Source organism: Scyliorhinus torazame, chromosome 26 (genome assembly GCF_047496885.1).
Source record: "Scyliorhinus torazame isolate Kashiwa2021f chromosome 26, sScyTor2.1, whole genome shotgun sequence".
In the NCBI taxonomy this organism is placed as follows: domain Eukaryota; kingdom Metazoa; phylum Chordata; class Chondrichthyes; order Carcharhiniformes; family Scyliorhinidae; genus Scyliorhinus; species Scyliorhinus torazame.
The window spans coordinates 42,456,034-42,470,306 of record NC_092732.1 but is presented as its reverse complement, the minus strand read 5'-3'; the positions used below and the strand labels follow the sequence as shown (position 1 = coordinate 42,470,306).

General features: G+C 63.7%; 1 protein-coding gene across 1 annotated transcript in view; it reads left to right on the top strand.

Annotated features, from left to right (window-relative positions):
* The window catches only part of mtmr11 (myotubularin related protein 11), a 173,759-nt gene that overhangs the window by 93,393 nt on the left and 66,093 nt on the right, over window positions 1–14,273 (top strand). Inside the window, exons 8-10 of the mRNA XM_072490525.1 lie at window positions 1,175–1,262; window positions 1,347–1,432; window positions 4,755–4,879. Coding sequence (XP_072346626.1) covers window positions 1,175–1,262; window positions 1,347–1,432; window positions 4,755–4,879 — 299 coding nt within the window. The remainder of the gene's footprint in view (window positions 1–1,174; window positions 1,263–1,346; window positions 1,433–4,754; window positions 4,880–14,273) is intronic.

Sequence of the window (14,273 nt, the reverse complement as noted above, 5' to 3'; positions counted from 1 at the left end):
CCGGTACTGTACCCCAGTGTTATACAGGGGCAGACCCGTCCCCACCAGTACTGTACCCCAGTGTTATACAGTGACAGACCCGTCCCCACCAGTACTGTACCCCAGTGTTATACAGTGACAGACCCGTCCCCACCAGTACTGTACCCCAGTGTTATACAGCGACAGACCCCTCCCCACCGGTACTGTACCCCAGTGTTATACAGTGACAGACACATCCCCACCAGTACTGTACCCCATTGTTATACAGTGACAGACCCGTCCCCACCAGTACTGTACCCCAGTGTTATACAGTGACAGACCCGTCCCCACCAGTACTGTACCCCAGTGTTATACAGTGACAGACCCGTCCCCACCAGTACTGTACCCCAGTGTTATACAGTGACAGACCCGTCCCCACCAGTACTGTACCCCCGTGTTATACAGTGACAGACCCGTACCCACCAGTACTGTATCCCCGTGTTATACAGTGACAGACCCGTCCCCACCAGTACTGTACCTCAGTGTTATACAGTGACAGACCCGTCCCCACCAGTACTGTATCCCAGTGTTATACAGAGACAGACCCGTCCCCACCAGTACTGTACCCCAGTGTTATACAGTGACAGACCCGTACTCACCAGCACTGTACCCCAGTGTTATACAGTGACAGACCCGTCCCCACCAGTACTGTACCCCAGTGTTATACAGTGACAGACCCGTCCCCACCAGTACTGTACCCCAGTGTTATACAGTGACAGACCCGTCCCCACCAGTACTGTACCCCAATGTTATACAGCGACAGACCCGTCCCCACCAGTACTGTACCCCAGTGTTATACAGTGACAGACCCGTCCCCACCAGTACTGTACCCCGGTGTTATACAGTGACAGACCCGTGCCCACCAGTACTGTACCCCAGTGTTATACAGTGACAGACCCGTCCCCACCAGTACTGTACTCCAGTGTTATACAGTGACAGACCCGTCCCCACCAATACTGTGCCCCAGTGTTATACAGTGACAGACCCGTCCCCACCAGTACTGTACCCCAGTGTTATACAGTGACAGACACGTCCCCATCAGTACTGTACCCCAGTGTTATACAGCGACAGACCCGTCCCCACCAGTACTGTACCCCAGTGTTATACAGTGACAGACAGCTGTTTTCTGCTGACGTTGCTGTCATTTTGTGTTCAGCCTATCCAAGATTCTCGTGGTTCCACGGAAGATTCTAGACCTGGATATTAAGAGAGCGTGTGCACATTTCAATGAGGGAAGAATTCCGGTCAGTACTTGCCGTACATTTGTGAATAATTCTGGCAGAGTGTGTTTTTGCTGCTGTTAACCGGCTGCTATTGGCTCCCTGCAGCGGTGGATTTGGCATCATCGAGGCAGCGACCTGCTGAGAATGAGCAACTTCCAGAGCAACACTTACGCTCAGAGAGACGGACTCAGGTAGGAGCTGGCCTATCAACACAGGGATACTCCCTCTACACTGTGACAGGGACAGTGCAGGTCAGATACAGAGTAAAGCTCCCTCTACACTGTCCCCATCAAACACTCCCAGGACAGGTACAGCACGGTGTTAGATACAGAGTAAAGCTCCCTCTGCACTGTCCCCATCAAACACTCCCAGGACAGGTACAGCATGGGGTTAGATACAGAGTAAAGCTCCCTCTACACTGTCACCATCAAACACTCGCAGGACAGGTACAGCACGGGGTTAGATGCAGTGTAAACCTCCCTCTACACTGTCCCCATCAAACACACTTAGGACAGGTACAGCACGGGGTTAGATACAGAGTAAAGCTCCCTCTACACTGTCCCCATCAAACACTCCCAGGACAGGTACAGCACGGGGTGAGATACAGAGTAAAGCTCCCTCTACACTGTCACCATCAAACACTCGCAGGACAGGTACAGCACGGGGTTAGATGCAGTGTAAACCTCCCTCTACACTGTCCCCATCAAACACACTTAGGACAGGTACAGCACGGGGTTAGATACAGAGTAAAGCTCCCTCTACACTGTCCCCATCAAACACTCCCAGGACAGGTACAGCACGGGGTGAGATACAGAGTAAAGCTCCCTCTACACTGTCCCCATCAAACACTCCCAGGACAGGTACAGCACGGGGTTAGATACAGAGTAAAGCTCCCTCTACACTGTCCCCATCAAACACTCCCAGGACAGGTACAGCACAGGGTTAGATACAGAGTAAAGCTCCCTCTACACTGTCCCCATCAAACACTCCCAGGACAGGTACAGCACGGGGTTAGATACAGAGCAAAGCTCCCTCTTCACTGTCCCCATCAAACACTCCCAGGACAGGTACAGCACGGGGTTAGATACAGAGTGAAGCTCCCTCTACACTGTCCCCATCAAACACTCCCAGGACAGGTACAGCACGGGTGTAGATACAGAGTAACGCTCCCTCTACACTGTCCCCCGTCAAACACTCCCAGGACAGGTACAGCACGGGGTTAGATACAGAGTAAACCTCCCTCTACACTGTCCCCATCATACACTCCCAGGACAGGTACAGCACGGGGTTAGATACAGAGTAAAGCTCCCTCTACACTGTCCCCATCAAACACTCCCAGGACAGGTACAGCACGGGGTTAGATACAGAGTGAAGATCCCTCTACACTGTCCCCATCAAACACTCCCAGGACAGGTACAGCACGGGGTTAGATACAGAGTAAAGCTCCCTCTGCACTGTCCCGATCAAACACTCCCAGGACAGGTACAGCACGGGGGTAGATACAGAGTAACGCTCCCTCTACACTGTCCCCCGTCAAACACTCCCAGGACAGGTACAGCACGGGGTTAGATACAGAGTGAAGCTTCCTCTTCACTGTCCCCATCAAACACTCCCAGGACAGGTACAGCACGGGGTTAGATACAGAGTGAAGCTTCCTCTTCACTGTCCCCATCAAACACTCCCAGGACAGGTACAGCACGGGGTTAGATACAGAGTAACGCTCCCTCTACACTGTCCCCCGTCAAACACTCCCAGGACAGGTACAGCACGGGGTTAGACACAGAGTTAACCTCCCTCTACACTGTCCCCATCAAACACTCCCAGGACAGGTACAGCACGGGGTTAGATACAGAGTAAAGCTCCCTCTACACTGACCCCATCAAACACTCCCAGGACCGGTACAGCACGGGGTTAGATACAGAGTAAAGCTCCCTCTGCACTGTCCCCATCAAACACTCCCAGGACAGGTACAGCACGGGGTTAGATACAGAGTAAAGCTCCCTCTACACTGTGCCCATCAAACACTCCCAGGACAGGTACAGCACGGGGTTAGATACAGAGTAAAGCTCCCTTTACACTGTCCCCATCAAACACTCCCAGGACAGGTACAGCACGGGGTTAGATAGAGAGTAAAGCTCCCTCTACACTGTCCCCATCAAACACTCCCAGGACAGATACAGCACGGGGTGAGATACAGAGTAATGCTCCCTCTACACTGTCCCCATCAAACACTCCCAGGACAGGTACAGCACGGGGTTAGATACAGAGTAAAGCTCCCTCTACACTGTCCCCATCAAACACTCCCAGGACAGGTACAGCACGGGGTTAGATACAGAGTAAAGCTCCCTCTACACTGTCCCCATCAAACACTCCCAGGACAGGTACAGCACGGGGTTAGATACAGAGTAAAGCTCCCTCTACACTTTCCCCATCAAACACTCCCACGACAGGTACAGCACGGGGTTAGATACAGAGTGAAGCTCTCTCTACACTGTCCCCATCAAACACTCCCAGGACAGGTACAGCACGGGGTTAGATACAGAGTAAAGCTCCCTCTACACTGTCCCCATCAAACACTCCCAGGACAGGTACAGCACGGGGTTAGATACAGAGTAAAGCTCCCTCTACACTTTCCCCATCAAACACTTCCAGGACAGGTACAGCGCGGGGTTAGATACAGAGTAAAGCTCCCTCTACACTGTCCCCATCAAACACTCCCAGGACAGGTACAGCACGGGGTTAGATACAGAGTAAAGCTCCCTCTACACTGTCCGCATCAAACACTCCCAGGACAGGCACAGCACGGGGTTAGATACAGAGTAAAGCTCCCTCTACACTGTCCCCATCAAACACTCCCAGGACAGGTACAGCACGGGGTTAGATACAGAGTAAAGCTCCCTCTACACTGTCCCCATCAAACACTCCCAGGACAGGTACAGCACGGGGCTAGATACAGAGTAAAGCTCCCTCTACACTGTCCCCATCAAACACTCCCAGGACAGGTACAGCACGGGGTTAGATACAGAGTAAAGCTCCCTCTACACTGTCCCCATCAAACACTCCCAGGACAGGTACAGCACAGGGTTAGATACAGAGTAAAGCTCCCTCTACACTGTCCCCATCAAACACTCCCAGGACAGGTACAGCACGGGGTTAGATACAGAGTAAAGCTCCCTCTACACTGTCCGCATCAAACACTCCCAGGACAGGTACAGCACGGGGTTAGATACAGAGTAAAGCTCCCTCTACACTGTCCCCATCAAACACTCCCAGGACAGGTACAGCACGGGGTTAGATACAGAGTAAAGCTCCCTCTACACTGTCCCCATCAAACACTCCCAGGACAGGTACAGCACGGGGTTAGATACAGAGTAAAGCTCTCTGTACACAGTCAGCAATCTTCCAGGGGGTTTCCTGATTGCGCTGCCCTTGCAGACGCTGGTGCGCAGTTATTGTCGGACTGGTTAGTGCTGTGTGTCCCTGAGATTGGTGCTGATTTTTGCTGGTCCGCAGTAAACTGGAGGAGCTGCTGTACGGAGCCCAGAGTAAACTGGTCATTGTTGACGTGGAAGACGAACTCCCAACTCCACCGGAAATCCAACTGGCCCACAGCAGATTGAAGAATGTTTGCAGTTACGGTGAGCATGTCCCCTACTCCCCCGCCCCCCCCCCCGACACCCACTCATCCCCCCCTCCCCCACACTGACCCCCTCCCCCACACTGACCCCCTCCCCCACACTGACCCCCTCCCCCACACTGACCCCCTCCCCCACACTGACCCCCTCCCCCACACTGACCCCCTCCCCCACCGTGACCCCATTCCCCACACTGACCCCCTCCCCCACACTGACCCCCTCCCCCACACTGACCCCCTCCCCCACACTGACCCCCTCCCCCACACTGACCCCCTCCCCCACACTGACCCCCTCCCCCACACTGACCCCCTCCCCCACACTAACCCGCTCCCCCACACTGACCCCCTCCCCCACACTGACCCCCTCCCCCACACTGACCCCCTCCCCCACACTGACCCCCTCCCCCACACTGACCCCCTCCCCCACACTGACCCCATTCCCCACACTGACCCCATTCCCCACACTGACCCCCTCCCCCACACTGACCCCCTCCCCCACACTGACCCCCTCCCCCACACTGACCCCCTCCCCCACACTGACCCCCTCCCCCACACTGACCTCATTCCCCACACTGACCCCCTCCCCCACACTGACCCCCTCCACCACACTGACCCCCTCCCCCACACTGACCCCCTCCCCCACACTGACCCCCTCCCCCACACTGACCCCCACACTGACCCCCTCCCCACACTGACCCCCTCCCCCACACTGACCCCCTCCCCCACACTGACCCCCTCCCCCACACTGACCCCCTCCCCCACACTGACCCCCATCCCCCACACTGACCCCGTCCCCCACACTGACATCCCTCCCCACACTGACCCCCTCCCCCACACTGACACCCTCCCCCACACTGACACCCTCCCCCACACTGACACCCTCCCCCACACTGACCCCCTCCCCCACACTGACCCCCTCCCCCACACTGACCCCCTCCCCCACACTGACCCCCACACTGACCCCCTCCCCACACTGACCCCCTCCCCCACACTGACCCCCTCCCCCACACTGACCCCCTCCCCCACACTGACCCCCTCCCCCACACTGACCCCCTCCCCCACACTGACCCCCTCCCCCACACTGACCCCCTCCCCCACACTGACCCCCTCCCCCACACTGACCCCCTCCCCCACACTGACCCCCTCCCCCACACTGACCCCATTCCCCACACTGACCCCATTCCCCCACACTGACCCCCTCCTTCACACTGACCCCCACCCCCACACTGACCCCCATCCCCCACACTGACCCCATCCCCCACACTGACATCCCTCCCCCACACTGACCCCCTCCCCCACACTGACCCCCTCCCCCACACTGACCCCCTCCCCCACACTGACACCCTCCCCCACACTCACCCCCTCCCCCACACTGACCCCCTCCCCCACACTCACCCCCTCCCCCACACTCACCCCCTCCCCCACACTCACCCCCTCCCCCACACTGACCCCCTCCCCACACTGACCCCCTCCCCACACTGACCCCCTCCCCCATACTGACCCCCTCCCCCATACTGACCCCCTCCCCCATACTGACCCCCTCCCCCACACTGACCCCCTCCCCCACACTGACCCCCTCCCCCACACTGACCCCCTCTCCCACACTGACCCCCTCCCCCACTGACCCCATCCCCCACACTGACCCCCTCCCCCACACTGACGCCCTCCCCCACACTGACCCCCTCCCCCACACTGACGCCCTCCCCCACACTGACGCCCTCCCCCACACTGACCCCCTCCCCCACACTGACCCCCATCCCCACACTGACCCCCTCCCCCACACTGACCCCCTCCCCCACACTGACCCCCTCCCCCACACTGACCCCCTCCCCCACACTGACCCCCTCCCCCACACTGACCCCCTCCCCCACACTGACCCCCTACCCCACACTGACCCCCTACCCCACACTGACCCTCTCCCCCACACTGACCCCCTCCCTCACACTGACCCCCTCCCCCACAGTGACCCCCTCCCCCACACTGACCCCCTCCCCCACACTGACCCCCTCCCCCACACTGACCCCCTCCCCCACACTGACCCCCTCCCCGACACTGACACCCCTCCCCACACTGACCCCCTCCCCCACACTGACCCCCTCCCCCACACTGACCCCCTCCCCCACACTGACCCCCTCCCCCACACTGACCCCCTCCCCCACACTGATCCCCCACACTGACCCCCTCCCCCACACTGACCCCCTCCCCCACACTGACCCCATTCCCCACACTGACCCCGTCCCCCACACTGACATCCCTCCCCACACTGACCCCCTCCCCCACACTGACACCCCTCCCCACACTCACTCCCTCCCCCACACTGACCCCCTCCCCCACACTGACCCCCTCCCCCACACTGACCCCCTCCCCCACACTGACCCCCTCCCCCACACTGACCCCCTCCCCCACACTGACCCCATTCCCCGCACTGAAACCCTCCCCCACACACCCCCACACTGACATCCCTCCCCACACTGACCCCCTCCCCCACACTGACACCCTCCCCCACACTGACACCCCTCCCCCACACTGACACCCCTCCCCCACACTGACACCCCTCCCCACACTCACCCCCTCCCCCACACTGACCCCCTCCCCCACACTGACCCCCTCCCCCACACTGATCCCCACACTGATCCCCACACTGATCCCCACACTGACCCCCTCCCCCACACTGACCCCCTCCCCCACACTGACCCCCTCCCTCACACTGACCCCCTCCCCCACACTAATCCCCTCCCCCACACTGACCCCATTCCCCACACTGACCCCCTCCCCCACACTGACCCCCCTCTCCCACACTGACCCCCTACCCCACACTGACCCCCTCCCCCACACTGACCCCCTCCCCCACACTGACCACCTCACCCACTCTGACCCCCTCCCCCACACTGACCCCATTCCCCACACTGACCCCATTCCCCACACTGACCCCCTCCCCCACACTGACCCCCTCCCCCACACTGACCCCCTCCCCCACACTGACCCCCTCCCCCACACTGACACCCTCCCCACACTGACCCCCTCCCCCACACTGACATCCCTCCCCACACTGACATCCCTCCCCCACACTGACCCCCATACCCCACACTGACCCCCTCCCCCACACTGACCCCCTCCCCCACACTGACCCCATTCCCCACACTGACCCCCCTCCCCCACACTGACCCCCTCCCCCACACTGACCCCCTCCCCCACACTGACCCCCTCCCCCACACTGACCCCCTCCCCCACACTGACCCCATTCCCCACACTGACCCCCTCCCCCACACTGACCCCCTCCCCCACACTGACCCCCTCCCCACACTGACCCCCTCCCCACACTGACCCCCTCCCCACACTCACCCCCACCCCCACACTGACCCCCTCCCCCACACTGACCCCCTCCCCCACACTGACCCCCTCCCCCACACTGACCCCCTCCCCTCCACCGTGACCCCCTCCCCCACCGTGACGCCCTCCCTGACCGTGACCCCCTTCCCCACACTGACCCCCTCCCCCATACTGACCCCCTCCCCCACACTGACCCCCTCCCCCACACTGACCCCCTCCCCCACACTGACATCCCTCCCCACACTGACCCACTCGCCCACACTGACCCCCTCCCCGACACTGACACCCCTCCCCACACTGACCCCCTCCCCCACACTGACCCCCTCCCCCACACTGACCCCCTACCCCACACTGACCCCCTACCTCACACTGACCCCCTCCCCCACACTTACCCCCTCCCCCACACTGACCCCCTCCCCCACACTGACCCCCTCCCCCACACTGACCCCCTCCCCACACTGACCCCCTCCCCCACACTGACCGCCTCCCCCACACTGACCGCCTCCCCCACACTGACCCCCTCCCCCACACTGACCCCCTCCCCCACACTGACCCCATTCCCCACACTGACCCCCTCCCCCACACTGACCCCATTCCCCACACTGACCCCCTCCCCCACACTGACCCCCTCCCCCACACTGACCCCATTGCCCACACTGACCCCGTCCCCCACACTGACCCCGTCCCCCACACTGACATCCCTCCCCCACACTGACCCCCTCCCCCACACTGACACCCCTCCCCACACTCACTCCCTCCCCCACACTGACCCCCTCCCCCACACTGACCCCCTCCTCCAAACTGACCCCCTCCCCCAAACTGACCCCCTCCCCCACACTGCCCCTCCCCCACACTACCCCCTCCCCGACACTGACACCCCTCCCCACACTGACCCCCTCCCCCACACTGACCCCCTCCCCCACACTGACCCCCTCCCCCACACTGACCCCCTCCCCCACACTGACCCCCTCCCCCACCCTGACCCCCTCCCCCACCCTGACCCCCTCCCCCACACTGACCCCCTCCCCCACACTGACCGCCTCCCCCACACTGACCCCCTCCCCCACACTGAAACCCTCCCCCACACTGAAACCCTCCCCCACACTGACATCCCTCCCCACACTGACCCCCTCCCCCACACTGACCCCCTCCCCCACACTGACCCCCTCCCCCACACTGACCCCCTCCCCCACACTGACCCCCTCCCCCACACTGATCCCCACACTGACTCCCTCCCCCACACTGACCCCATTCCCCACACTGACCCCCTCCCCCACACTGACCCGCTCCCCCACACTGACATCCCTCCCCACACTGACCCCCTCCCCCACACTGACCCCCTCCCCCACACTGACCCCCTCCCCCACACTGATCCCCACACTGACTCCATTCCCCATACTGACCCCCTCCCCCACACTGACCCCCTCCCCCACACTGACCCGCTCCCCCACACTGACATCCCTCCCCACACTGACCCCCTCCCCCACACTGACCCCCCTCCCCACACTGACCCCCTCCCCACACTCACCCCCACCCCCACACTGACCCCCTCCCCCACACTGACCCCCTCCCCCACACTGACCCCCTTCCCCACACTGACCCCCTCCCCCACACTGACCCCCTCCCCCACACTGACCGTCTCCTCCACCGTGACCCCCTCCCCCACGGTGACCCCCTCCCTGACCGTGACCCCCTTCCCCACACTGACCCCCTCCCCCATACTGACCCCCTCCCCCACACTGACCCCCTCCCCACAATGACCCTGACCCCACCGTGACCCCATCCCCCTCACTGACCCCTGACCCCACTCTGACCTCCCTCCCCCTCCATGACCCTCTCCCCCACACTGACCCCCTCCCCCACACTATCCCCCTCCCCACACTGACCCCCTCCCCCACACTGACCCCCTCCCCCACACTGACCCCCTCCCCCACACTGACCCCCTCCCCCACACTGACCCCATTCCCCACACTGACCCCCTCCCCCACACTGACCCCCTCCCCCACACTGACCCCCTCCCCCACACTGATCCCCTCCCCCACACTGACCCCCTCCCCCACACTGACATCCCTCCCCACACTGACCCCCTCCCCCACACTGACCCCCTCCCCGACACTGACACCCCTCCCCACACTGACCCCCTCCCCCACACTGACCCCCTCCCCCACACTGACCCCCTACCCCACACTGACCCCCTACCTCACACTGACCCCCTCCCCCACACTGACCCCCTCCCCCACACTGACCCCCTCCCCCACACTGACCCCCTCCCCCACACTGACACCCTCCCCACACTGACCCCCTCCCCCACACTGACCGCCTCCCCCACACTGACCCCCTCCCCCACACTGACCCCCTCCCCCACACTGACCCCATTCCCCACACTGACCCCCTCCCCCACACTGACCCCATTCCCCACACTGACCCCCTCCCCCACACTGACCCCCTCCCCCACACTGACCCCATTGCCCACACTGACCCCGTCCCCCACACTGACCCCGTCCCCCACACTGACATCCCTCCCCCACACTGACCCCCTCCCCCACACTGACACCCCTCCCCACACTCACTCCCTCCCCCACACTGACCCCCTCCCCCACACTGACCCCCTCCCCCAAACTGACCCCCTCCCCCAAACTGACCCCCTCCCCCACACTGACCCCCTCCCCCACACTACCCCCTCCCCGACACTGACACCCCTCCCCACACTGACCCCCTCCCCCACACTGACCCCCTCCCCCACACTGACCCCCTCCCCCACACTGACCCCCTCCCCCACACTGACCCCCTCCCCCACACTGACCCCCTCCCCCACCCTGACCCCCTCCCCCACACTGACCCCCTCCCCCACATTGACCGCCTCCCCCACACTGACCCCCTCCCCCACACTGAAACCCTCCCCCACACTGACATCCCTCCCCACACTGACCCCCTCCCCCACACTGACCCCCTCCCCCACACTGACCCCCTCCCCCACACTGACCCCCTCCCCCACACTGACCCCCTCCCCCACACTGACCCCCTCCCCCACACTGACCCCCTCCCCCACACTGACCCCCTCCCCCACACTGATCCCCACACTGACTCCCTCCCCCACACTGACCCCATTCCCCACACTGACCCCCTCCCCCACACTGACCCGCTCCCCCACACTGACATCCCTCCCCACACTGACCCCCTCCCCCACACTGACCCCCTACCCCACACTGACCCCCTCCCCCACACTGATCCCCTACCCCACACTGACCCCCTACCCCACACTGACCCCCTACCCCACACTGACCCCCTCCCCCACACTGATCCCCCACACTGACCCCCTCCCCCACACTGACCCCCTCCCCCACACTGATCCCCCACACTGACCTCCTACCCCACACTGACCCCCTACCCCACACTGATCCCCCACACTGACCCCCTCCCCCACACTGACCCCCTCCCCCACACTGACCCCCTCCCCCACACTGATCCCCCACACTGACCCCCTCCCCCACACTGGCCCCCTCCCCCACACTGATCCCCCACACTGACCCCCTACCCCACACTGACCCCCTACCCCACACTGACCCCCTCCCCCACACTGACCCCCTCCCCCACACTGACCCCCTCCCCCACACTGACCCCCTCCCCCACACTGACCCCCTCCCCCACTCTGACCCCCTCCCCCACTCTGACCCCCTCCCCCACTCTGACCCCCTCCCCCACTCTGACCCCCTCCCCCACTCTGACCCCCTCCCCCACACTGACCCCATTCCCCACACTGACCCCATTCCCCACACTGACCCCCTCCCCCACACTGACCCCCTCCCCCACACTGACCCCCTCCCCCACACTGACACCCTCCCCACACTGACACCCTCCCCACACTGACCCCCTCCCCCACACTGACCCCCTCCCCCACACTGACCCCCTCCCCCACACTGACCCCCTCCCCCACACTGACCCCCTCCCCCACACTGACCCCCTCCCGCACACTGACCCCCTCCCCCACACTGACCCCCTCCCCCACACTGACATCCCTCCCCACACTGACATCCCTCCCCACACTGACCCCCTACCCCACACTGACCCCTTCCCCCACACTGACCCCCTCCCCCACACTGACCCCCTCCCCCACACTGACCCCCTCCCCCACACTGACCCCCTCCCCACACTGACCCCCTCCCCCACACTGACCCCCTCCCCCACACTGACCCCCTCCCCCACACTGACCGCCTCCCCCACACTGACCCCATTCCCCACACTGACCCCATTCCCCGCACTGACCCCCTCCCCCGCACTGACCCCCTCCCCCGCACTGACCCCCACACTGACATCCCTCCCCACACTGACCCCCTACCCCACACTGACCCCCTCCCCCACACTGACCCCCTCCCCCACACTGACCCCCTCCCTCACACTGACCCCCTCCCTCACACTGACCCCCTCCCCCACACTAACCCCCTCCCCCACACTGACCCCATTCCCCACACTGACCCCCTCCCCCACACTGACCCCCCTCTCCCACACTGACCCCCTACCCCACACTGACCCCCTACCCCACACTGACCCCCTCCCCCACACTGATGCCCCACACTGACCCCCTCCCCCACACTGACCCCCTCCCCCACACTGACCCCCTCCCCCACACTGACCCCCTCTCCCACACTGACCCCCTCCCCCACACTGACCCCCTCCCCCACACTGACCCCCTCCCCCACTCTGACCCCCTCCCCCACACTGACCCCATTCCCCACACTGACCCCCTCCCCCACACTGACACCCTCCCCCACACTGACCCCCTCCCCCACACTGACATCCCTCCCCACACTGACATCCCTCCCCCACACTGACCCCCTCCCCCACACTGACCCCCTCCCCCACACTGACCCCCTCCCCCACACTGACCCCCTCCCCCACACTGACCCCATTCCCCACACTGACCCCCTCCCCCACACTGACATCCCTCCCCACACTGACATCCCTCCCCCACACTGACCCCCTCCCCCACTCTGACCCCCTCCCCCACACTGACCCCCTCCCCCACACTGACCCCCTCCCCCACACTGACCCCCTCCCCCACACTGACCCCCTCCCCCACACTGACCCCCTCCCCCACACTGACCCCCTCCCCCACACTGACCCCCTCCCCCACACTGACACCCTCCCCACACTGACCCCCTCCCCCACACTGACCCCCTCCCCCACACTGACCCCCTCCCCCACACTGACCCCCTCCCCCACACTGACCCCCTCCCCCACACTGACATCCCTCCCCACACTGACCCCCTCCCCCACACTGACCCCCTCCCCCACACTGACCCCCTACCCCACACTGACCCCTACCCCACACTGACCCCCTCCCCCACACTGACCCCCTCCCCCACACTAACCCCATTCCCCACACTGACCCCCTCCCCCACACTGACCCCCTCCCCCACACTGACCCCCTCCCCCACACTGACCCCCTCCCCCACACTGACCCCCACCCCCACACTGACCCCCTCCCCCACACTGACCCCCTCCCCCACACTGACCCCCTCCCACACTGACCCCCTCCCCCACACTGACCCCCTCCCCCACACTGACCCCCTCCCCCACACTGACCTCAACCGTGACCCCCTCCCCGACCGTGACCCCCTCACCCAAACTGACCCCCTCCCCACAATGACCCCCTCACCCAAACTGACCCCCTCCCCACAATGACCCTGACCCCACCGTGACCCCATCCCCCTCACTGACCCCTGACCCCACTCTGACCTCCCTCCCCCTCCATGACCCTCTCCCCCACACTGACCCCCTCCCCCACACTATCCCCCTCCCCACACTGACCCCCCTCCCCCACACTGACCCCATTCCCCACACTGACCCCCTCCCCCACACTGACCCCCTCCCCCACACTGACATCCCTCCCCACACTGACCCCCTCCCCCACACTGACCCCCTCCCCGACACTGACACCCCTCCCCACACTGACACCCCTCCCCACACTGACCCCCTCCCCCACACTGACCCCCTCCCCCACACTGACCCCCTCCCCCACACTGACCCCCTACCCCACACTGACCCCCTACCTCACACTGACCCCCTAC